Raw genomic sequence first — 26,762 nt, 5'->3', positions numbered from 1 at the left:
AGTAGTTTCTTTGCACTTTTCAGCACAACCATTTATTGTGCTCACTTTTGCCCTAGGTGTATATCTAGGGCACATTAAAAGGTGTGAAGGTGAGGGGTGTGTGCTGTTGCTGCTGAGGGGGAGGAGCACGATCGTGGGGCTGGACTGAATGGATGAGGGAGGCTCTGGGCTGCAGTCAGCGGTGTGAGAGGCAGCAGCAGAGGTGAAAGCCCACTGCACCACCAGAACACCACCAGGACAGCGGATGCTCGAATCGGCAGCTGGCTTGATGTTGGAGGAGGAGGAGAGAGGACAGCCTTGAGCGCAGGAGAGAACACGGAGTGACACACCTGGTGGACCCCCTCTTGCACCCCCCCTTGAGACTTGGAAGGAACATACAGGGGGAGAGGTGAGCAGACAGTTATGAGCTTTGTTGCGATCAGCCTATACACTAACTGAACATGAAACCTCGTTGAAGAGTGAAATTGTACATTTGCATTCGCATTTGAAAAACCTAACTGACTGAGAAGCCTGGCACGTGTATTCCCCAGCCTGCAACTGTGTGATCCTCTAATAGGGAATACATATAAGGGAGCAAATGGATTACTGGATTGTGTGCAGCAAGCATTACCTTTATATATGCTATACATGTAATCTAATCATGCTATGGTAATGAATTAGGAAACCCAGTTGAATGTGAAAAAACTGCATCCTCAACTGCAGTATCCTGCTGGCTGTAAAAACCTAATTTGTGCATTTCTTCACCTGCTCTAGTGCGACCCCCTAAATAAGAGAGGTGAACAAACTGATGAACGGACTGTGAGCAGGTGGTTTTATTTTCAAATGGGGTTTAGCAAGAAATCTATCTATGCCATGGCAAACAGACTGTGAAACTTGCACTTTGTAAACCAGGTTAAATGTGAAAATCCGGTACATATATCCCCCTGCCTGTTCCAGTGTGATCCCCTAATGGAAGTACCTAGAGGGGAACAGGCAAATGGACTGTGAAAAGCAAGAATTATTATTTTTTTTTTTATAAGCCTTGTTCGCAATTTGCTGACGAGAGGGTAATTGATGATGAAATTTTGTTGAAAGTGAAAATCCTGCACCCTGAACTTGCTTTCACAAACCCTGCTAACAGTAAAAAACGTACATGTACACCCTGTCATCTGTTACAATGCGACCCCCAGATAGGAAACACCTATAAAGTAGAGGTGAGCAAACGGACTGTAAGCAGCAAACACTCTTAAGTATATTTTTCACGGAAACTGCTTATGCACGGGTGATTATATAACCCTGGTAAAAACTGCACCGTGCAGTGTATTGCTGTCTCCCAGGGGCACGCTGGATTATTTGTATCCTGAATATGCAGCGATGGGATTGTATTGAGCCTTCAGCATTGCTGATACTAAATCCAGGATCTAAGTGGTGCATCCGGTGTTGGCCCTCCTCCCTCTAATGGCTGCTACCATAATTAGGAATATTGTTTACATGCCCCTGCTGAGATATTTAGCTATATCTAATATACTTTCTTACCGCTGATTGAACTTTCTCATTCTACCGTGACTTGCATGATTTTGCATTCCAATTTAAGAGAGACATATTCCCTTCTCTGTCTCATCTGTGAACCTTGGCCGTGTCCTGAGGAAGCCTAACGGCGAAACGTGTAGACATACAAGGGCTCACTGCACAATAATCATAGATGCTATATGTTACAATTGTCATTGTTTTTTAGATATTTGAATTTTTCAATAAATTTATATTTTTTATACTGCTATATCTTCTCCACTGTTTCTTAGCCTAAAAAGTCCGCCTCCCTGGTAATACTCAGTACTACCTTATTTTGTATCCTCAATGATTTATGGACGTGGCTCATTTTTGGTATACTTTCCTCTCTTTTTTTGTGTTTACATAGGACGACAATAAGCCGTACGGTCCATAGAGTTGGGCATTATGGCAGAGTTGCCAGAAGAAAGCCATTACTTTCAGCAAAAAACAAAATGGCACGTTTGAGTTTGCGAAAAAGCATATGGGAGCACCTTCCTCCTATGTATGGAGGAAGGTCCTCTGGTCTGATGAGACTAAAATTGAACTATTTGGCCAAAGAAAATGCTATGTCTGGGGCAAACCCAACACATCACCCAAAGAACCCCATCCCCACAGTGAAACATGGTGGTTGCAGCATCATGCTGTGGGGATGTTTTTCAGCAGTCGAGACTGGGAAACTGGTCAGAGTTGAGGGAAAGATGGATGGTGCTAAATACAGGGATATTCTTGAGCAAAACCTGTACCACCCCGTGTGTGATTTGAGGCTAGGACGGAGGTTCACCTTCCAGCAGGACAATGACCCCAAACACACTGCTAAAGCAACACTTGAGTGGTTTAAGGGGAAACATGTAAATGTGTTGGAATAGCCTAGTCAAATCCCAGACCTCAATCCAATAGAAAATCTGTGGTCAGACTTAAAGATTGCTGTTCACAAGTGCAAACCATCCAACTTGAAGGAGCTGGAGCAGTTTTGCAAGGAGGAATGGGAAAAAATCCCAGGGGTAAGATGTGGCAAGCTCATATAGACTTATCCAAAGCTACTTAGAGCTGTGATAGCCATAACAGGTGGCTCTACAAAGTATTGACTTTAGGGGGGTGAATAGTTATGCACATTTACTTTTTCTGTTATTTTTTCCTATTTGTTTGCTTCATAATAAAACAAAAAAAATCTTCAAAGTTGTGGGCATGTTCTGTAAATTAAATGATGCAAATACTCAAACAATCCATGTTAATTCCAGGTTATGAGGCAACAAAACACAAAAAATGCCAAGGTGGTTTATACTTTTGCAAGGCACTGTAGTTGTCCTGTGGACAGATCCTCCCACCTGAGCTGTGGATCTCTGCAGCTCCTCCAGAGTTACCATGGCCTCTTGCCTGCTTCTCTGATTCATTCTCTCCTTGCCCGGCCTGTCAGTTTAGGTGGACAGCCATGTCTTGATAGGTTTGCAATTGTACCATACTCTTTCTATTTTCAGATGATGGATTGAACAGTGCTCCGTAAGATGTTCAAAGCTTGGGATATTTATTTATAACCTAACCCCACTTTAAACTTCACCACAACTTTATCCCTGATCTGTCTAGTGTGTTCTTTGGCCTCCACGATTGCTGTTTGTTCACTAAGGTTCTATAACAAGCCTCTGAGGGCTTCACAGAACAGCTGTATTTATACTGAGATTAAATTACACACAGGTGGACTATTTACTAATTAGGTGACTTCTGAAGGCAACTGGTACCACTAGATTTTAGTAAGGGGTATCAGAGTAAAGGAGGCTGAATACAAATGCACGCCACACTTTTCAGATATTTGTAAAAAAAATTGAAAACCATTAATCATTTTCCTTCCACTTCACAATTATGTGCCACTTTGTGTTGGTCTATCACAAAAAAACAATATAATACATTTAAGTTTTTGGTTGTAACATGACAAAAACATGACAATAATTATTTTATTCCAATACTGCACTAATTTGGGGTATCTCCAAAACATGTGTATATGGTCAGCTGGGGAGTTACCACATCTAGGGCAGTATGGGCTTTCTCTGTGCGACCATTTATGCAGCTTATGCGGTGAGCATGGTCGATAAACAGTTGCTATAAGCGTTGGGTTGGAGATAAAGACACCAAGGGTACTTGTTCTAACATGGATTGCTAAATGTTTCCATCTATGTTCATGATATCATTATACCACACTCTCTTTCCTGGAAGCTGCAAGTGACTCTAGGAACAGTTCAGAAGCGACCCATAAAGTGAGGAAATAAAGCCTTTTTTATCAGTAATATTAGCTAAATGATCTATAAGCAGGGTATCGATCTGTCTAATAGACGTGTTCCTGGCCTGAACTGAAAGGGCGTGGAGTAGTTGAAGACATTGATTAAAAAAATGGGTAGAAGGGATACTGAATTAATTTTGGCCATTCAGAAAGAGTTGGTATAAAAAAAGTAATGAGAGTACCAGTCAACAAAACCTTGTAGTTTACCTTATTGCGATTTTAAAATTGATTTTTTATTTTTGTCTCTACTGTTGTGTTTTTTGGATGCCTTGTTTATCTATGCCTTCAGTTATTTGTTATTAATGAGGAGCTGGTGGATGTGAGCCTTTTTTATAATGTGGATCATGTGTTTCCTGTGCTAGGTGGTGTGAAGATATGAAATATATTAACCATATCTTTTGTTGTATCCAGAGTTCCTCTTCAACATGAATTTGTATTTCTGATACTTCTTATTATTCCTGTTTTTCGCTAAGATGTTTCTGAATTCTTTTGGTATTGCAACACAAGTGGCTGACCAGCTGACAATTAAATGTTCTGCCAATGACCTGACACAATTCTCGGAAAGGATGTAATATGGGAAGATGTTGACATAGAAAGTCCCTGTCTAAAAGTCAAATTAACCTTTCCCAAATAATTATTCTTCCCTTTCTGTCAAAATAATCCTTAATTAAAAATAAGTCAGGTCAAGATGACCTAAAAAAAACTGGCCAAAAGCTGTGTTGACATACTTGGTGAAATGCGTACTTGTGACGTGTAACTTTGGGCTTTTGCCCACCATAGAATGTAATGCTAAGAGTTTCTATAAAAGTTTGAACCACTTTGTAATCTGTATCACATCCCCTTGGAAGGTGTGATCCGCTGTATGTACAGTGCATATTCTGAAGTAAACATACATGAGACGATTGCAGCTCTATTGGCGTTGATGTCCTTTATTTCAAGGTTCAACTTAACAGTGGGAGGAGCCTCTCTCTCTCTGTAAGCTGTCCTGAAGGTTCTTGGAAAAGTGCGTTAACAGGTATTAACACCGTTTTTGCTTGCTAATATGCGTTTGTCACTTTTAACGGGAGTAGATAAATAGAAATCATTACTACGCTATTGTAGCTGAGAAATGAACAAATATGTTTCAAATTCAAAAGTTAAAAACAAGTGAAGCCCGACTTGTGGAAGCCAAAAACTATCCACAAGTTGATTAGAGCATCGGATATTGTTGAGACTGTTCCAGGCCTCCCTTCAGCCACCTGCAAAGTGGTCTGGAGGAATGTTTCTTCAAAGAGACTCACCAACAGGCACAAAGATCTGGCATGGATGGCAATCCAAGTGGGGTTGCCACTCAGGACATTCATGCATGCCAGAAGCCTGTGCAGATACAGGCACTGTCCCTTTTGCATCATCCAGGAGGAAACTGCTTTTGATGTTTTCTGGGGGTGCCCCTTTGCACAGGACCTGTTGAGGGCCTTGGAACCTGAACTGAAGGACTTTGTACCACAGACTGCTATCACACACTTTGGTGTGTTGAACGGACTCTTCTGTGAAACTCATTCACAGGAGGACATTGACAGTACCTGGTGGGTGCTGTGCTGCTTTAAGGACACATTGTGGTGCGCCAGAAAGCGCCTCATCCACCAGTGGGAGAGGATGTCCATCAGGGACTGTCGCAGACTGGTCCACAGTCTGCTCAGAGACTATCACTTGATGGACTTCAAGGAGGAAGAGGAGGTCTGAAGATTCCCCCCCCCTTTCCCCCATGTATCCTTTGGCAGTTCAATAAAGCTTCGGGCCTGTGAACTCTTTTCTCCCTCCCCTACCCCATCTCCTCCACCCCCCCCCCATCACACCCGTTGCCCATTTGAATGCTACCTGACAGTATATGACTTTTTGTAACATGTTTTTGAAATAATGCTTTCAGGGTAATGCGGCGTCATGCATGATGTGATGTTTCGGGGTATTATTACTCTGCACAACACATGGGCGGAGAGACGTGTTCGCATCACCTCCCATCGCTGCTGTGGTTAGGACGGCTGTCTGTGAGCCTTCGGCCGGCGCTCCAGACTTTCTCTAGGCGCTTACTTTTGACTACTAGCATGGTCCTTGATGTTTTATCCCAATGCAAGGCTTTTGATCTAGTGGTTGTGATCCGGATCACTATGTATAAACAAGCCCTCTCTGATCCTCTGTAGTGGGGGATCATGAATTTCTGGTAAGCGGCCAGCCATCCATGGTGGTGGATCAAGCACGTTTGTCTTCACACAGCAGGAATCCCAGATCATTTTGATTCTATTTATCACTCGGGTGGTTTATATGAACTATATACACATGAACTTTTGTTTTCACTGTTGAATAATAGTAACGCACATTAGATGGACTATCAAATGCCAATATATGTTTTTTAGATTTTAATTGTGTGTTATTTCATCACATTGTGTTTACTCACATATTGAACATTACTGTAGACTGGTGATCACATGTATGGTTACTAGTCCCTTCCAGCGCGATTCTGTTATTTTCCATTTTTGACAACACATCAGGCATCATACCGCAGGATGAATGTAATTTATTTGTATGCTTGGAAATGTATTATGTAGTGTATTTATGCGCTGCGTCACAGTACAGAGTGGAATGTACCCTGTTCAAGTATTTGTTTTTTTGTATATTTTTGCAATATAAAGTATACATTTTCAATCAAAAAAAAAAAAAAAAAAGATAAATAGAAACCACTGGAAAGAAAATAAAGTAGATATGGCGCTGTTCTATATTATACCTGTGTTTGAAATTAAATAAATAAATTGATTGGTGAATATACGCGAGAAAGTGCACCTAACATGTACACTACATAGCTTCACATGTGTCCTTCCAACCAAGAGAAGGAAAAAATAGTAGTTTTCAAAAATTAATAAAATAAAAATAAAATATAAATGTGAAAATAAATATGAGTGAAGTACCAAGTGGTTAGATAACCTCTGTGCAAATATACCAAGTGTTAAACAAACAACGGGACTGATTGGTCCCAATACATCCTCCAAAAATGCGTTTAGAAGATATATAGTCCCATATTTAGTCCCATATATAGTCTCAGATGGGACTATATATCTTCTAAACGCATTTTTGGAGGATGTATTGGGACCAATCAGTCCCGTTGTTTAACACTTGGTATATTTGCACAGAGGTTATCTAACCACTTGGTACTTCACTCATATTTATTTTCACATTTATATTTTATTTTTATTTTATTAATTTTTGAAAACTACTATTTTTTCCTTCTCTTGGTTGGAAGGACACATGTGAAGCTATGTAGTGTACACCCTAGGTGCACTTTCTCGCGTATATTCACCAATCAATTTATTTATTTATTTAATTTCAAACACAGGTATAATATAGAACAGCGCCATATCTACTTTATTTTCTTTCCATTCACGTACTCCACCTAGTGGTAGTAACTAGTAGAGGCAGCAGTTCTTTTAGTTTCTTTTTGTCAGCACTTATTTCCTTTGCGTGGAATCATTTACATATCTTGCAAATAGAAACCATTACTACACTATTGTAGCTGAGAAACGAACAAATATGTTTCAAATTCAAAAGTTAAAAACAACAATAAGTAGCCATTAAAAGGGAACTAAACAGTGAAAGATATGTTAGTTTGTCATTTTTTTTGTCTCCATTGCAAAAAAACCCTTTCCCATTAGTTAGCTATCCCAACACCCCCCCCCCCCCCCATCTTCCTCCAACATTGCATTTCTGATGCCAAACAGTAAAGCTTGGTGCCAGGATAATGGAACTCCCTTGAATTTGTATGAGGGTTGCACCATATTGGGCAACTTATCAGTAGAAGAAAGAGTTGCTAGCAGAAACAGGGCAAACTCAACAGAAAGCTTGTAATAATGTGCAAGTATGATGTGCATACTTGTAAAAATCCTTGCAAGCACTCCCACTTTAAAAAATAAAAATGATCTATTTCATTTTAATTGGACATTTTTATCCTGACAGTGTTTTACGTTGCAGTCATTTGCTTGGTATCCTCACTTTCCATTTTTCAGGAACATTTGCAAAACTGTATATTTGTACTAATGAGGAACCAGAGCTGTGAATCAATATATTATATTGACTGTTTTGCTATAATCTGTTTACAGCATGTGCTCATATCTACCAAGAATCAGTACTTACTACTTTTGTAATGTACTTACAAAATAAATGTCTGTCACTGGTATCTCATCTTCTTCGGAGCGTTGACTTCCAGTTTCTTCACCTGAATATGCTCTTGCCATACAGCCAGAAGCTTCTCTGTAGAGTAGAAAAAAACAAGTGTTGCATTTTTTACAGCAAACGTCTTTGACTTGACCAGAATTTAATCTGCAGCAAGCATAACTTTTTAAATCTTTTGGTAAATGATGGAAGCATGCTGGAACGCTGCAGCTTGGGAAGAAGAGTTTAAAAAAAAAAAAAAAAAGAAGGGGAGCTTTTTCAGATAACCTACAGCAAAAAAATGATGATTCAGAGTCTAAAACAAAGTTAAAGCGGTCATTTTTTCAACATTCCAGCTATTAAATCTTCTTTCCTTGTTGTTTTTTTCTGCCAGTAAATACTCTATACAGCCCACTACCTGTTTCTTGTCTGGTAAAAAGCCTAGGCTTATAACATCATGCACAGCTCTCTCTCTCTCTCTTGTGAGAGTTTGCCAGGAAGGGAGGGGGGTCAGTCATAAGAGGGCCAATGAGAGCTGCAGGGCTGCAGAGCTGGAGGTGTGCCTCTGTGTAAATCCAGGAAGTAAACAGACAGCAGCTTCAGCTGCCCACAGTTAAAATGGTTGCAGCCAGACTCAGTAGGGGGAGATTTCTGCAGCATATTTGGCAAGTATAGAATCACAGTATATATAAAATAATATGCAAAGTGGTTAGAGGGAAGCTTCAGAATGGCAAAGATCTTTTTATTACAAATTATGTGAGCAGACTGCAGTTCCTCTTTAACCACTTCCCTCCCGGCCTATTGCAGAATGACGGCCGGGCGGGGGTTCAGTTATCCTGATTGGACGTCATATGACGTCTTTCAACATAACAGCCGGCACACGCCCGTGGGGGCACGCAAAACGGCGATCGGTGGGGCGGCGTGTCAGTCTGACACACCGCAACACCGATCTCTGTAAAGATCCTCTGACGGAGGCTCTTTACCACGTGATCAGCCGTGTCCAATCACAGCTGATCACAGTGTAAACAGGAAAAGCCATTTATCAGCTTTTCCTTACTCGCGTCTGACAGATGTGAGTAGAGGAGAGCTGATCGGCTGCTCTGCTGACAGGTAGGGTCTGTGCTAATTGATTATCACCAGGGATGCGGCCAGGACCATCAGGGATGCTGATCATGGATGGCCACCAGGTATGCCACCCTGGACCACCAGGGATACCAGTCAGTGCCCAGACAGGATGCTAATCAGTGCCCTTCAGCAATGCTTGCCAGTGCCATTAGTGATGCCCATCAGTGCCACCCATCAGTGTCCATCAGTGCCGCCTATCGTGCTGCATATCAGTGCCGCCTATCAGTGCCACCTCATCGGTGCCGCCTTATCAGTGCAGCTTCATCAGTGCCCATCAGTGATGGAGAAAACTTACTTACAAAATTTTATAACAGAAACAAAGAAAAGCTTTCTTTTTTAAAAAAAATGTAGGTCTTTTTTTATTTGTTTAGCAAAAAAAAAAAAGAAACGCAGAGGTGAACAAATACCACCAAAAAGAAAGCTCTATTTGTGGGAACAAAACACACATTACACCCCCGACCCCCCCCCAATCACCCCCCCCGTCACACTGACACCAAGCAGTTTTTTTTTTTTTGATTACTGCATGGTGTCAGTTTGTGACAGTGTGTTAGGGCAGTTAGTGTTAGCCCCCTTTAGGTCTAGGGTACCCCCCTAACCCCCCCTAAGAGTTTTAACCCCTTGATCACCCCCCGTCACCAGTGTCGCTAAGCGATAATTTTTCTGATCACTGTATTAGTGTCGCTGGTGACGCTAGTTAGGGAGGTAAATATTTAGGTTCGCCGTCAGCGTTTTATAGTGTCAGGGACCCCCATATACTATCTAATAAATGTTTTAACCCCTTGATTGCCCCCTAGTTAACCCTTTCACCACTGATCACCGTATAACTGTTACGGGTGACGCTGGTTAGTTCGTTTATTTTTTATAGTGTCAGGGCACCCGCCGTTTATTACCGAATAAAGGTTTAGCCCCCTGATTGCCCAGCGGTGATATAAGTTAGGTTTTAGGGTCAGATAGGGTCTGCGTCGCCCCCAGGCAGCGTCAGGTTAGTGGCAGTACCGCAAACACCCAAGCACGCAGCATACACCTCCCTTACTGGTATAGTATCTGAACGGATCAATATCTGATCCAATCAGATCTATACTAGCATCCCCAGCAGTTTAGGGTTCCCAAAAACGCAGTGTTAGCGGGATCAGCCCAGATACCTGCTAGCACCTGCGTTTTGCCCCTCCGCCCGGCCCAGCCCAGCCCACCCAAGTGCAGTATCGATCGATCACCGTCAATTACAAAACACTAAACACATAACTGCATCGTTCGCAGAGTCAAGCCCGATCCCTGCGATCGCTAACAGTTTTTTTGGTATCGTTTTGGTGAACTGGTAAGCACCAGCGGCCTAGTACACCCCGGTCGTAGTCAAACCAGCACTGCAGTAACACTTGGTGACGTGGCGAGTCCCATAAGTGCAGTTCAAGCTGGTGAGGTGGCAAGCACAAGTAGTGTCCCGCTGCCACCAAGAAGACAAACACAGGCCCGTCGTGCCCATAATGCCCTTCCTGCTGCATTCGCCAATCCTAATAATTGGGAACCCACCACTTCTGCAGCGCCCGTACTTCCCCCATTCACATCCCCAACCAAATGCAGTCGGCTGCATGAGAGGCATTTTCTTTATGTCCTCCCGTGTACCCCTACCCAACGAACCCCCCAAAAAGATGTTGTGTCTGCAGCAAGCGCGGATATAGGCGTGACACCCGCTATTATTGTCCCTCCTGTCCTGACAATCCTGGTCTTTGCATTGGTGAATGTTTTGAACGCTACCATGCACTAGTTGAGTATTAGCGCAGGGTACAGCATTGCACAAACTAGGCACACTTTCACAGGGTCTCCCAAGATGCCATCGCATTTTGAGAGACCCGAACCTGGAAGCGGTTACCAGTTATAAAAGTTGGTTACAAAAAAAAAAAAATATATAAAATAAAAAAAAAAAATAGTTGTCGTTTTATTGTTCTCTCTCTCTCTATTCTCTCTCTATTATAAATATATCAACAGATCCGCGCTTACAGACTAATTTACACCTGCAGCCCCCCTATGTGGAAAGGGGACACCTAAGTGATCCCCCAAAAAATGAAAATCGAAGTATAGGGAATGGCGCTGTGTTAGAACTAGGAGTGTGGCTATAAATTAAACAAATGTTCAAGTGCATAAAATAATTACTATTAAAATTTAAAAAAATATATATTTTGGTATGATCCAGAAATTAAAAAAAATTTTTTGTCCTTATTTTAGTGAAAACACCTTATTAAGTGAAACAAATGCTACTATATGTGCAAAAAATACCGCAAATGTTAAAACGATACCTTTATATAACATATATAAATCTTCACATTAATAAATATAAAGTGATAAGTGCCAGAAGCAGTGATTATCAAACAATGGTGCATTAATGTGCAATAACCATTCGCAATAATAAATCATTAGTAGTGTGTCAAATCGCAACTAAGTATCAAAGAAAAAATCCCATATGTTATTTGGTGCAAAAAATGTTCATAACAATTGTGCAAAAAAAGTTCTTCTTTGGTGGTAAAATGCTGTGCTGTAATAACTGGTAGTCACCCCCCAATGTGGTTGCACTCACCGGAGCACTCCACCCCTGCAGGGGTACGAGCGTGTGATGTTGGTCCTGTCACTCCGGTCGTGTGGGTGCCAATTTCCTTCCACGCGTCCCAATCTCAAAGGCAGCTGCTTGCACACAAGGAGGTGGGGACTTCCTGTCCCTTGATGTATTAAAAGTCCCCACTGGGTATCCACTTAAGTGTTAAAAATATAAAAGAAAGGTTTCCACATAGCGTGATTCTGTTCGGAAAAGTGTTTCCTTTATTTAAATAAAAAACAGTCCAGTCACAGTAGTCTGGTATCACACTAGCGGGTAAACAATAAATATTCCCAGGTAGGAGAGAGAGCTCACAGTCTCCTATACTCTCCACATAATCCGGGGCCGCAGCGTCAGCGTGTGGAAACCTCTCTTTTATATTTTTAACACTTAAGTGGATACCCAGTGGGGACTTTTAATACATCAAGGGACAGGACGTCCCCACCTCCTTGTGTGCAAGCAGCTGCCTTTGAGATTGGGACGCGTGGAAGGAAATTGGCACCCACACGACCGGAGTGACAGGACCAACATCACACGCTCGTACCCCTGCAGGGGTGGAGTGCTCCGGTGAGTGCAACCACATTGGGGGGTGACTACCAGTTATTACAGCACGGCATTTTACCACCAAAGAAGAACTTTTTTGCACAATTGTTATGAACATTTTTTGCACCAAATAACATATGGGATTTTTTCTTTGATACTTAGTTGCGATTTGACACACTACTAATGATTTATTATTGCGAATGGTTATTGCACATTAATGCACCATTGTTTGCTAATCACTGCTTCTGGCACTTATCACTTTATATTTATTAATGTGAAGATTTATATATGTTATATAAAGGTATCGTTTTAACATTTGCGGTATTTTTTGCACATATAGTAGCATTTGTTTCACTTAATAAGGTGTTTTCACTAAAATAAGGACAAAAAAAAAATTTTTAATTTCTGGATCATACCAAAATATATTTTTTTTAATTTTAATAGTAATTATTTTATGCACTTGAACATTTGTTTAATTTATAGCCACACTCCTAGTTCTAACACAGCGCCATTCCCTATACTTCGATTTTCATTCTCTCTCTATTGTTCTGCTCTTTTTTACTGTATTCTATTCTGCAATGTTTTATTGTTATTATGTTTTAGCATGTTTGCTTTTCAGGTATGCAATTTTTTATACTTTACCGTTTACTGTGTTTTATTGTTAACCATTTTTTTGTCTTCAGGTACGCCATTCACGACTTTGAGTGGTTATACCAGAATGATGCCTGCAGGTTTAGGTATCATCTTGGTATCATTCTTTTCAGCCAGCGGTCGGCTTTCATGTAAAAGCAATCCTAGCGGCTAATTAGCCTCTAGACTGCTTTTACAAGCAGTGGGAGGGAATGCCCCCCCCTAACCGTCTTCCGTGTTTTTCTCTGGCTTTCCTGTCTCAACAGGGAACCTGAGAATGCAGCCGGCGATTCAGCCAGCTGACCATAGAGCTGATCAGAGACCAGAGTGGCTCCAAACATATCTATGGCCTAAGAAACCGGAAGCTATGAGCATTTCATGACTTAGATTTCGCCGGATGTAAACAGCGCCATTGGGAAATTGGGAAAGCATTTTATCACACCAATCTTGGTGTGGTCAGATGCTTTGAGGGCAGAGGAGAGATCTAAGGTCTAATAGACCCCAATTTTTTCAAAAAAGAGTACCTGTCACTACCTATTGCTATCATAGGGGATATTTACATTCCCTGAGATAACAATAAAAATGGTTAAAAAAAAAAAAAAATGAAAGGAACAGTTTAAAAATAAGATAAAAAAGCAAAAAAATAATAAAGAAAAAAAAAAAAAGCACCCCTGCCCCCCCCTGCTCTCACGCTAAGGCGAACGCAAGCGTTGGTTTGGCGTCAAATGTAAACAGCAATTGCACCATGCATGTGAAGTATCACTGCGAAGGTCAGATCGAAGGCAGTAATTTTAGCAGTAGACCTCCTCTGTAAATCTAAAGTGGTAACCTTTAAAGGCTTTTGAAAATGTATTTATTTTGTTGCCACTGCACGTTTGTGCGCAATTTTAAAGCATGTCATGTTTGGTATCTATGTACTCGGCCTAAGATCATCTTTTTTATTTCATCAAACATTTGGGCAATATAGTGTGTTTTAGTGCATTAAAATTTAAAAAAGTGTGTTTTTTCCCCAAAAAATGCGTTTGAAAAATCGCTGCGCAAATACTGTGTGAAAAAAAAAGTGAAACACCCACCATTTTAATCTGTAGGGCATTTGCTTTAAAAAATATATAATGTTTGGGGGTTCAAAGTAATTTTCTTGCAAAAAAAAAAAATAATTTTTTCATGTAAACAAAAAGTGTCAGAAAGAGCTTTGTCTTCAAGTGGTTAGAAGAGTGGGTGATGTGTGACATAAGCTTCTAAATGTTGTGCATAAAATGCCAGGACAGTTCAAAACCCCCCCAAATGACCCCATTTTGGAAAGTAGACACCCCAATTTGCTAAGAGGCATGTCGAGTCCATGGAATATTTTATATTGTGACACAAATTGCGGGAAAGAGACAAATTTTTTTTTTTGCACAAAGTTGTCACTAAATGATATATTGCTCAAACATGCCATGGGAATATGTGAAATTACACCCCAAAATACATTCTGTTGTTTCTCCTGAGTACGGGGATACCACATGTGTGAGACTTTTTGGGAGCCTAGCCGCGTACGGGACCCAGAAAACCAAGCACCGCCTTCAGGCTTTCTAAGGGCGTAAATTTTTGATTTCACTCTTCACTGCCTATCAGTTTCGGAGGCAATGGAATGCCCAGGTGGCACAAACCCCCCCCAAATGACCCTATTTTGGAAAGTAGACACCCCAAGCTATTTGCTGAGAGGTATAGTGAGTATTTTGCAAACCTCACTTTTTGTCACAAAGTTTTAAAAAGTGTAAAAAGAAAAAAAAAAAATGTTTTTCTTGTCTTTCTTCATTTTCAAAAACAAATGAGAGCTGCAAAATACTCACCATGCCTCTCAGCAAATAGCTTGGGGTGTCTACTTTCCAAAATGGGATCATTTGGGGGGGTTTGTGCCACCTGGGCATTTTATGGCCTTCAAAACTGTGATAGGTAGTGAGGAGTGAAATCAAAAATGTACGCCCTTAGAAATCCTGAAGGCAGTGATTGTTTTTTTCGGCCTCGTACACGGCTAGGCTCCCAAAAAGTCCCACATATGTGGTATCCCCGTACTCAGGAGAAGCAGCTGAATGTATTTTGGGGTGCAATTCCACATATGCCCATGGCCTGTGTGAGCAATATATCATTTAGTGACAACTTTTTGTAATTTTTTTTTTTTTGTCATTATTCAATCACTTGGGACAAAAAAATTAATATTCAATGGGCTCAACATGCCTCTCAGCAATTTCCTTGGGGTATCTACTTTCCAAAATGGGGTCATTTGGGGGGGTTTTGTACTGCCCTGCCATTTTAGCACCTCAAGAAATGACATATAGGCAGTCATAAACTAAAAGCTGTGTAAATTCCAGAAATGTACCCTAGCTTGTAGACGCTATAACTCTTGCGCAAACCAATAAATATACACCTATTGACATTTTTTTTACCAAAGACATGTGGCCGAATACATTTTGGCCTAAATGTATGACTAAAATTGAGTTTATTGGATTTTTTTATAACAAAAAGTAGAAAATATCATTTGTTTTCAAAATTTTCGGTCTTTTTCCATTTATAGCGCAAAAAATAAAAATGGCAGAGGTGATCAAATACCATCAAAAGAAAGCTCTATTTGTGGGAAGAAAAGGACGCAGATTTCGTTTGGGTACAGCATTGCATGACCGCGCAATTAGCAGTTAAAGCGATGCAGTGCCAAATTGTAAAAAGTGCTCTGGTCAGGAAGGGGGTAAATCCTTCCGGGGCTGAAGTGGTTAAAAAGTGACAGCGCTTTACCTTTCATGCTTCCAATGTTCAACTGAAAAGCAATCGCTGGGTGAAGTTTTTTTAAAACGTCCAAAAAGGTTTATACCCTGTATACACAATACAGTGCTTATGGGTTCCTCTGACTAACCCCAAAGTCACTATAGGACACAGTAGTGGAACATTCTTAAATTAGGACTTTTAAAATTGATCAAAGTCACTTTAAAGGTTATTTATACTAAGGATATTAAAGTAGCCTAAAGTGTTATTTATTTCCCCAATATATCTAAAGCAATTTGCAAGAACAAAGCTGTTTAATTACCTATTCACAAAGCTCAAAACTTTGATTGACAAGACCTGGCAAAAAGATGCCTCATGCCTAGGTTTAGGAAACAATGTTTGTTCTTTTCTGAGGTGGCCTCAGATTTTTCAATCCAAGATGGATGCCTCCTGCCTAAAATTATTTGGTGGAAAAAAACACCAATTATGGGTGGGCAGTGTGTGAGAAAACAGAAAAACCACTCTAAAGTGTAGTATTAGTCTTTTCTGGTAAAAAAAATTACATCAGATGATTCAATTAGATGTGCCTGCACTTACATTTGTATAGTTGCTGGATGGCAGAAAAAAGGAGGAGAGAAAAGCACCACTACCTGCGTGCAGCATTTATTAAAACATATTGGTAAAATGAAAAATAAATATGCACTCACGTTTAAAAGACATTAAAAAGCATATAAATAGGTCTCCAGCAGGTGGCAACGTGGATGTGATGTGATGTAAGGTGCTTGAAACCAGGAAGTTGACCAGGGGAACACCCCTCGTTAACTTCCTGGTTCCAAGCACATAAAGAACTGGATCATTTCAAGCTTTTACTTTAGTCCTCATCGGGACAGACTGTGGCGCAGTGGCGAACTGAGCCGGAAGTTTGGCCCCCACCTTCCTTTGCCCGCAGCTTTCTGGGACACTTCACAGGTCCCAGAAGACTGCGGCCCATTAACATAGTGCAGTGCGCTTTGCGCATGCACAGTAGGGAACCAACTGTGAAGCTGCAAGGCTTCACTGCCGATTTCCCTTAGTCAGGATGGCGGTGTCAGCACCCGATAGCCAATTGAAGAATCGGCTCAGGCGAGGACACCGCTGGATGTCTGGGCAGGTAAGTCAGCAGAGACAGTATTTGTAGCTGCTGACTTTTAATTTAAAAAAAAAATTTTTTTTTTTTTTTTTTGGGGGGGGGGGGGGGGGGGGGGGGAAGCCTGAAGCTATAACAATTTTAGGAAGGGGTTTACTCATAATTTTATCATTTAATCATAATAATTTTTTCTCCATTTGTGTAATCTACTCTGAAAGCCTTGCCGTTTTGCTTTTTGTTTCTTCTCCAGTTCTGGGTGCTCCCAGTACAGTAGATCCTTGATACCCTGCACACAAGTAGCAAGATAAATTAAGCTAAGCATCACTGAACGTAGAATAGGATCAGTGTTGGTTCGTAGAGTGGGTGAGCCTGCAGATGACAGCTTTGGAGAGTTCAGTATTGCAGCGAAAGCCACATTTAAATTTTTACAATTCTTAGGCTACATATTCAAATAAAAATATTAAAAACTACACTTGGGCTTTTAAGTTTTTTGTGGCAGGGTGTTTGATCAAATCAGTATTGATCAGATCAATTAGCGAATAAACTGTATATGAGTAAAAATGGACCACAAATAGTCTGCTTGCTGACAGCTTTTATTATAAATAATACCTTTAGATTAATCATCTGTTGCTGCAGAGCAGAATAAGGGAGTACATCAGCTCTGTACTGTGTAAGCATAAAGCCTCTGAACACTGAAGTCACAAATTTGACATCAGATTTCTACATTTGTGTGTGGAAACCACCTAGCTCTGTAGCAAGCAAATCACAGTGGTTACTATAAGGTAATATTTGTTACCAGCTTCCTAGCTGTCCTTTACAATCAGTAGCTATTAGCAGTGGCCTCGCTACAGGGATTCCCCCCAGGTCATTCCCCCTCCCCGCTAAATTAGGTTGCTGAGATTGGTGGAACTACCAGGGTCGCAGTAAGCAGGCCCTAGCATTCCACCACCTGGGGGGGCCCTGACAAGTGGAACAGGGCCACGCTGCCAAGGATTGCCATCAGGGGGGGACGGCCCATAGACATGTAGGGTGCCCGGGCGCCAAAGAGGAGTTCACTCGTTGCGTGTTCTAAGTTACATGAACCTGTAGAGCCTTGTTCCCAGTGTCCAATGAGGGCCCTTTCCCACCCTGCGTCACGGCTGCTCCGTACTGTGTGTAAAATACAGTGCAGCACTAAAATACAATAGAATTATGCTTTATGTTAATATTGTTAAAGTTGTTGGGGGCGTGTGACTTCCGGGGTGTGCACACAGACACCGCACATTACTCCTGACCCTAATCCTGCTTAACTGCCTCTGTGCCGGGGGGGCTGCAAATAACCTCATCTGGTGCCCAGTCTATGCCCAGAGATGGTCAAATACAGCAAAAACATGCCACCGCCGCCGGAGAAGCCGACCTGATCATACTAGGAGGCCCAAGATGGCGGCCGCAGCTTGCGTCCAAGAAGCTGCTTTTCACACACTGCTGATGAGACCTGGCAGGAGGGGAGATCCAAGTGACAATGCTCCCCTGCTTCCCATGTGGTGACTATCCTGCAGGGAGGAGGAAGATTCTCCAGCTCTGCAGGTAAAGGAGCCAACTCACTCAGATCACAGAAGCCATTAAAACTTGTCAATTCTCCTTGACTAATCATATTGAAACACTCAGGGTGGATTTCTCACTACTGAAGGAGGATGTACACAAGCTGAGACATTGCATCTCTAATGCTGAGCAGTGTATTAGCTCTGGAAGATGACCTGTGTCCTGTCCCAGCTGCCATCAGAGACATCCAGGAGGAACAGAAATCCCTGGCTGCAAAGCTTGGGGATTTAGAAGACAGGCTGCGTCCGAGGGCAGACAGCCAGCCAGAAGAATTCCGACAGCCTGGATGAAAGAAGCCCTGGGAGAGGATGCTTTCTCTTCATTATTCGTCATTGAACGGGCTCATAGAATTCCCTTACTAGCCCCCCTTCAGGGAGCCCATCCCCGACCCCTTTTGGTGCACATTCTCCACTTTCGTGATAGGGATGCAGCCTTACGAAAAGCTAGGAAGAAGGGGGATCTCAAGTATAATAATAATGTATAGGACCACAAAGTTAAACCTGTGGAATAGGTGGGAGCTAAGGTTGGAAAGCAGCGTACTCAAAAACACACCTTATTAGACCTATCCAAGATAAACTGCAGCATGCTCTAAATAGACAGCACAGGCCTTAGATATATAGCAAACGCTAAAGGGCTTTGGGGATGTAAAAGATAACATACCAGAAAGCGGGGAGCGTAGAAGATGGATGTCTCACCAATGAGGAAAAAATCATAGCAGCATGCTCTAAATAAATAGCAAAGGTTTTAGTCGTGTATACATAAGATGCTAAAATGCTTAGATAACATGAGTAGTAAAGTCCAATAGCACACCAAAATTTAGGTCAGTAGTCGTAGACCCGGTCTGCCTCACCAGTCTGAGGCATATGGGTCTGCCTTATATACTATCCCTCCAACGCAGATGCCGAGCGGCGGGGTGTCCCACCCAACTGATACACACAATCTACATCACCAATAACGACAAAGACAACATCACATCCTTTAAAACAGGAAGGAGTCACGGCCGCCATTTAGGGACACCTTTATTGAATGTAGCGAGGATGCCATCTTGATACACCTTCAGATGAGGGGATCGTCGGCCCCAATCAGCTCAATCTGCAGGGAACAGCGTCACGATCATGTACCGGGTGCTGGAGACCAATGAAGAGAGGGCTTCCCTTGCGGCTAAGTTCGAGACCCCCCTGAGGGTGAAAAGGGGGGGGGGGTCAGGCCCAAAATAGCAAGGGTCGCCTGCTGCACTGTGTGTAGGTAGTTTCAGAGTACTGCTGGTGTGCTGGAGTGGAGTCAGCAGACAGGTGGCACTTGTGAGATGTTGCAGGTCAAAGATAGTGCCAAGACTGGAGCGTGGTCAGAGAAAGCAGAGATCAGGAGCCAAGTGGGTGTCGGAGCAGACATGGTCAGGTGGATACCCGAGGTCAGGAGTCAGGTGGGTATCAGAGCAGACGTGGTCAGGTGGATAGCCGAGGTCAAACACAAGAAACAGGCAGAAGACAGGTCAAGGACAAGCCAGGTCAGTAACAGGAGACAGAGGAACAAGAATATCTCAGAGATAACACACTGGAGGAGCCGAAGATCAACCAACAACTGTAATCACTGACAGACTTCCTTATAAAGGCCATAGGCTCCAAAACTAGGCTGGGGGCGTACACGTCTGAGCGCCAGTGCACCTGCGCAGTCCGGCGCACACCGTTCGCCAGTGCGCATAGGCTATGTGCCAGTGAGAATTCCTGTGACCATGTGAAGTACTGGCAGAGCTGCCAGGTCCTTGAACACTTATATTGCTGGTAATGCCCTGACAGCCACATCCCCCACATATCATTCACCACAAGAAAAACAGGGCAAAATCCATGTTCCGCATCACATACACAGGGGAGGAGGGGGAAAGCGCATGACAACGCAAACATCCAAAGGCGGCAACTGAAAAAAAAGGGGAGCATGACACAAGAATAAAAATAAATGAAAAAACACCACCCACAAATAGCCCTCCAGATTGGAAAGCATACCAAATAATGTACATTTCCAAACATTATGTTGGTTTTGTATTTCTATATATTTTCTGTTATTTATTATTGTGTCAGGGGGCAGGCATGCATGCCCCTTTTCCTTAATAGGGAAAAAAAATGTAAGTTCAATAAATTCCATTAAAGGTCCTCCATGGTTTTACATCAAAAGTAATATCTAAAGGTACAAACAAATATATAAATAATAAATCCCAAACAAAAGCAAAAAATTTTAATGTGTTATATGCTGTGGATACCAGGTTTTATGGGTCATTCGGGTTATGATACTAACCGTAGTCTGAATTTTTTTTTAATCATTTTGAAAGAAACAGGGCATAGCTCAATTTCTCATTCAAGCCAGGTGTTGTGCAAGCCTTAAGTGTGTATATCCATCTGCACTCCTTTTGCAACATTACATTGTAAAAATTCCATCCTCATGGGTGGGGGTGAATTATCTCAAGGAGACAAAACGCATTCCCTTTAAACAGTAGTCATGTTTCATAGCAAAATGTCTGACTACTGGACTTAAAAGATCGCCTCCCTTCACATGGCCACCATGCGCTCCCAGAATCTCCTTTTGTTATTTCTTATATAAGAAAAATCAATACGTTGACCCTAAGATTACAACAATTATTGCTCCGTAAAACTAAATTTTACTGGCATGCATTTTATTTCCAAATGTATATAAATTCAAAGGTGGTACCGATAGGTTTAAGAATACAAGTCTTCTCAACCATCGAGATAACTCCTTCTGATTTAAATTAAAAAAAGGGAAAAGATCTCACCGACTGTTCTTTACTCAAGATGGAAATTCGAAGACAATATTATGAAACGGAAGCTTTAGCACTTGATCTAGAAATTCAGGAACTGGTAAATAAAACGACCAGCTTTAGGGAAAATCCCATTTTTGAAAATAAAAATACAGAGTTAAACAATTTTATAGAAAAACAAAGCACTAATCTGATTCAGAAAAAAGATAAAAAAATTAATAGAGACATGGTAGCTTTTCAGAGTGGAAGAACTTACAGATGGTCTCGCACATGTCCTTCATGATTTCACATTCAAAAAACATCATTGTTATGATGACCGTAAAACTTCTGATTCTTTACAGGCATCATCAGTATCTTCACATATGGGCACTCGTCCATCCGTTGGGCACTGAATCGGACACGATACATCGGGAAAATGGAAAAATGATGAACAAAATTCTTCACGTGGTGGTGGTAATTTTTTTCACAAATCTCAGTAGCTAAACTAGCGCGCACTTCAAAGGGTTCCATGGTGGAATGTACTAATGGTAGTATCCTCACTTCTGAGGCCTCACGCATTGGTAAGCACAGAAAAAACAGGAGCAGTCCCTAAAGCGATGGTAAAACAGATGGATGATTTTTCAGAGCTGGAGACGACACGGACCTTCAACAGATAGTAGATGGGGAAGACACCTTTAAGATTATAAACGTATCTAGCCATATTCTTACCTGGGTGGAAGAACAGGTCAGGTCAGGGGTGGGTAGTGGGGTTCCCCAGGGTTCTGTGCTGGGACCAATCCTATTTAATTTGTTCATAAACGACCTGGAGGATGGGATAAACAGTTCAATCTCTGTATTTGCAGACGATACTAAGCTAAGCAAGGCAATAACTTCTCCGCAGGATGTGGAAACCTTGCAAAAAGATCTGAACAAATTAATGGGGTGGGCAACTACATGGCAAATGAGGTTCAATGTAGAAAAATGTAAAATAATGCATTTGGGTGGCAAAAATATGAATGGTAGGCTCAGCAATGGCATGCAATGCCAAGCTGCTGCTAACAAAGCAAACAGAATATTGGCATGCGTTAAAAAGGGGATCAACTCCAGAGATAAAAACGATAATTCTCCCACTCTACAAGACTCTGGTCCGGCCGCACCTAGAGTATGCTGTACAGTTCTGGGCACCAGTCCTCAGGAAGGATGTACTGGAAATGGAGAGAGTACAAAGAAGGGCTAATAAAGGGTCTGGAGGATCTTAGTTATGAGGAAAGGTTGCGAACACTGAACTTATTCTCTCTGGAGAAGAGACGCTTGAGAGGGGATATGATTTCTATATACAAATACCGTACTGGTGACCCTACAATAGAAATAAAACTTTTTCGCAGAAGAGAGTTTAACAAGACTCGTGGCCACTCATTAAAATTAGAAAAGAGGTTTAACCTTAAACTACGTAGAGGGTTCTTTACTGTAAGAGCGGCAAGAATGTGGAATTCCCTTCCACAGGCGGTGGTCTCAGCGGGGAGCATCGATAGCTTCAAGAAACTATTAGATAAGCACCATAAGGACCGCAACATACAGGGATATACAATGTAATACTGACACATAATCACACATAGGTTGGACTTGATGGACTTGTGTCTTTTTTCAACCTCACCTACTATGTAACTATATGTAACAGGCCCTAAATTTTGACCTTGGCTCCTGCCCAAGTAGAAATATGGACTGTTTTGAAGTAGTCAAAGATTTGAATCTAACCACTTGCCTACAGGGCACTTACACCCCCCTTTCTGCCCAGGCCTTTTTTCAGCTTTCAGCGCTGTCACACTTTGAATGACAATTGCGCGGTCATGCTACACTGTACCCAAACTAACTTTTTTGCATTTTTATTCACACAAATAGAGTTTTCTTTTGGTGGTATTTAATCACTGCTGGGTTTTTTTTTTTTATTAAAAAATAAGAGACCAAAAATTTTTTTTACTTGGTTTCGGTCAGTACATTTTGTAACTAAGTAATTTTTCTCCTTCACTAATGTGCGCTGATGAGGTGGCACTGATAGGCTGAACTGGTGGGCATTGATAAGGTGGCACTTATGGGCACTGATAAGGAGGCACTAATATGCCGCACTTTGAGGCACTGATAAGCGGCACTGGTGGGCACTGATAGGCGGCACTGATGGGCATTGATTAACAGCAGTGATGGGCATTGATGGGAAGCACTGATAGCCAGCACTGACTGGCATCACTAATGGGCACTGATTGGCTGGTACTTGTGGGCAGTGGTGGGCACTGATTGCTGGCACTGGTGGGCACTGATTTGTGACACAATTGGGGCTATATTGTAATCAGGGCACTGATGATCAGTGCCCGATTACATGTGTAGATGTCCCCCTGCATGGAGATGAGGCTGATCAGCTCTCCTCGGCACACACTCTGTTAGTGTGAGGCGAGGAGCACCGTTTACCGGCATCTCCATGTTTACATGTGACCGGCTGTGATTGGACACAGCCGATCACAAGGTTAAAGAGCCGCAGACGCGGCTCTTTACAGAGATCGGGGTCGCACCGTGTCCTAGCAACACAGCGAGGCAGCGGGCGCGTGAGAGCGGCCGTTCTGGGACGCCGTCATATGATGTCGGTCCAGAACGAGAGCTGCACCTCCCCGCCGTCATTTAACGGTGGGCGGGCGGCAACTAGGTAAAGTGATTGTAAAGTCTTGTTTTTTTTTTTAGTTAAAAAAAACAAAACATGTCATACTTACCTACACCGTGTAGTGGTTTTGCACAGAGCAGCCTGGATCCTCCTCTCTCTTCGGTGCTACTGACCCCTCCCTACTGTTGAGTGCCCCTCACAACAAGCAGCTTGCTATGGGGGCACCCGAGCCGAGTCACAACCCGAGCCTGACCCCCCTTTCTCTTTTTACTGGCTGGCTGACTTTGATTGACAGCAGCGGGAGCCAATGGCGCTACGCTGCTGTCTCAGCCACTTTAAATTTAGGTCTATCTTTAAGGTCTAAAAAGCAAAAAACTTAATGCCCCCCTGGGTGATGCTCTGAGTCACTGGTGGGAATATAGTAGAGAGGAATATAAAGCTCTTAAGATGGTAATTGAACTTGAAAAAGAATCCAATCCAGAGATCATCACACCTCTCCAGCCAGAGCCAGACACCACCCAGGAATGCGGTAACCCTGATGAATGGAAATTCAAGAAAATCCTAAGAAATTTCCGAGCCAGAACAATACAAAATTTACTTATTTGTGAAATTGTTAACACAAGAGGTAGAAGCACTACCGCTTGGTAAAGGGCATGGCAACCTCTCCCCCTGAACTTAATGAGGCATGCCAGAGTTTGCAGAGCCAAAGTTATAGTTGAATTTCTGAAAGGTGAGAATCCTATGACACCCACATTTTATGTACTACCCAAAGTGCAAAAATGCATACAGGATCCACCCGGTAGACTCATTGTGTCTGGGAATAACTGTCTCACTGAGAACGCCAGTTCCTTGTTGGACAAACAGCTCAGACCCCATGCAGGAGCCCTACCTTCATATTTAAAAGATACAATTCATGTCCTTACTCTACTTTAGGGAATGTATGTAACGGAAAATACGATTATATCATCCATAGATGTAGAGTCCCTATATTCTAATATTCTGCACAGGGAAGGCCTAGTCGCCATTGATTCCTTTCGAGGGATGGACCAATATAGATACAACAATTTTATTTTGCAACTTATCCTCATGCATAACGTATTTTCATTCAATGGCTCCTGCTATCTCCAGGAGCAGGGTGTGGCAATGGGGATCAAATGTACCCTGTCGTACACCAACCTGTTCCTGAGGTTGGGAGCGCTGGCTTTTTTCAAATGAGGAAGCATCTTCGTATCTCCGCCACATTGATTTGTGGCGGCGATACAGCGATGACAGTGCGATTTATTTTGGACTGGCCCCCGTAGTGATGTTACAGACATTCATCAATTACCTTAATGTAAATGCTTTGTTTTTCACCCTAACATGGGACAAACAAGGCCTCCCTTTTTGGACCTCTATAAAGAGAAAAATGCTGAAAATCAAATTGTCACTCTCCTATTCCATAAATCCACTCCTAGCGATGCCCTTTTACATGCAGTGCTCATCCTCAGCATGTAATGAAGGGCATCCCTATGGGTCAATATGTCGGTATTCGCAGGAACTATTCTAAATCCATAGCATTTGAAGAGGCCTGTAAACTTAAATAGAGATTTTTAGCCAGAGTAAAAAGTGCCTAAAACAAGCTTACAAACAAGCCAAAGAGAGACCTCTTGCTATTTCAAGCTGAAATGGTCCCAGACCGATATCGTCTGAGACTCATCACCACATTTAATAATCAATCGAAGGAAAATAAAAAAGTAATGAAAAAACTGGCACATCTTGACGGATGATGAAATTCTTAAAGAATTTGTGGATGAGACTCCCAGAATCACCTTTCGTACAAATAAATCCATTAGGAATATGATTGTTAGGAGCCGAGAGTCATTATAATACAAGTCGTGTTGATGACCCCTGCATTGGACTACCATTGGGAAGTTGTCGTTGCGGAAATTGTAATTTCTGCAAATTTGTGGAAAAATTTTTGGAAATTACCCTACCGAATGGCAAACAGTGGAAGAGCAGACAAGTCGTGTCATGCCAAATGATGGGGATTGTTTACTTACTTAGATGTTCGCACAATGCCATTTATATAGGGAAAAACCAAAAGAAGATTCTGGGAGCGCAATCATGACCATGTCAATGATGTTAAGGGAGGCGAACTCTTAAGTCCAGTAGTCACACATTTCGCTATGTAACATGACTACATTTTGTCACCCTTGAGAGAATTCAGCCCCACCCGCGAGGAGGGCATTTTGACAATGTAACCTTGCAAAAAGAATGCAGGTGGATATAAACTCTTAAGACTTGCACATCACCTGGCCTGAATGAGAAATTGAGAGATGCCCCGTTTCTTTAAAAATGATAAAAAATATCTGACTAGGTTTAGTATCGTAACCCGAATGACCCATAAAACCTAGTATCCTTAGTACATAACATTTAAATTTAGTATATAGGGCAGACCCACCCACCACCCCATCGTGATCGCTCCCCACAAATGAAAATCTTCCTCTGCTGCTGTAATGTAAACAGTGGCAGAGGAAGTGATGTCATCTCTCCTCGAGCCGGTCTTTTCGTTCCAGCGCCGAGGAGAGAAGACATCAATGTGAGTTGCACCAACACTACACTTAGGGTAGAACACGCAGGCACACTTTTCACCCCCCATCACCCCCCGATCACCCCCCTGTCACAGTGACACCAATAGCAGTATTTTTTTTTTGCATTGGTGTCAGTTTGTGACAGTTATAAGTTGTAGGGCAGTTAGGGTTAGCCCCCTTTAGGTCTAGGGTACCCCCCTAACCCCCCCTAATAAAGTTTTAACCCCTTGATCACCCCCGTCGCCAGTGTCACTAAGCAATCGTTTTTCTGATCGCTGTATTAGTGTCACAGGTGACGCTAGTTAGGGAGGTAAGTATATAGGTTCACCGTCAGCGTTTTATAGCGACAGGGACCCCCATATACTACCTAACAAAGGTTTAAACCCCCTGATTGCCCCCTAGTTAACCCTTTTACCGGTGATCACCGTATAACTGTTACGGGTGACGCTGGTTAGTTTGTTTACTATAGTTTCAGGGCACCCGCTGTTTATTACCTTATAAA

General features: G+C 42.2%; 1 protein-coding gene across 5 annotated transcripts in view; it reads right to left on the bottom strand.

Annotated features, from left to right (window-relative positions):
* The window catches only part of PIP5K1C (phosphatidylinositol-4-phosphate 5-kinase type 1 gamma), a 501,728-nt gene that overhangs the window by 95,412 nt on the left and 379,554 nt on the right, over positions 1-26,762 (bottom strand). For all 5 annotated transcript variants that reach the window (XM_073594381.1, XM_073594347.1, XM_073594372.1 and 2 more), the window contains one exon: positions 7,975-8,071. In XM_073594381.1, the coding sequence (XP_073450482.1) occupies positions 7,975-8,071 (97 nt within the window). The remainder of the gene's footprint in view (positions 1-7,974; positions 8,072-26,762) is intronic.

The sequence above is a fragment of the Aquarana catesbeiana genome, linkage group LG01 (genome assembly GCF_042186555.1).
Source record: "Aquarana catesbeiana isolate 2022-GZ linkage group LG01, ASM4218655v1, whole genome shotgun sequence".
NCBI lineage: Eukaryota > Metazoa > Chordata > Amphibia > Anura > Ranidae > Aquarana > Aquarana catesbeiana.
This window is presented reverse-complemented; position numbering and strand designations above follow the sequence as displayed.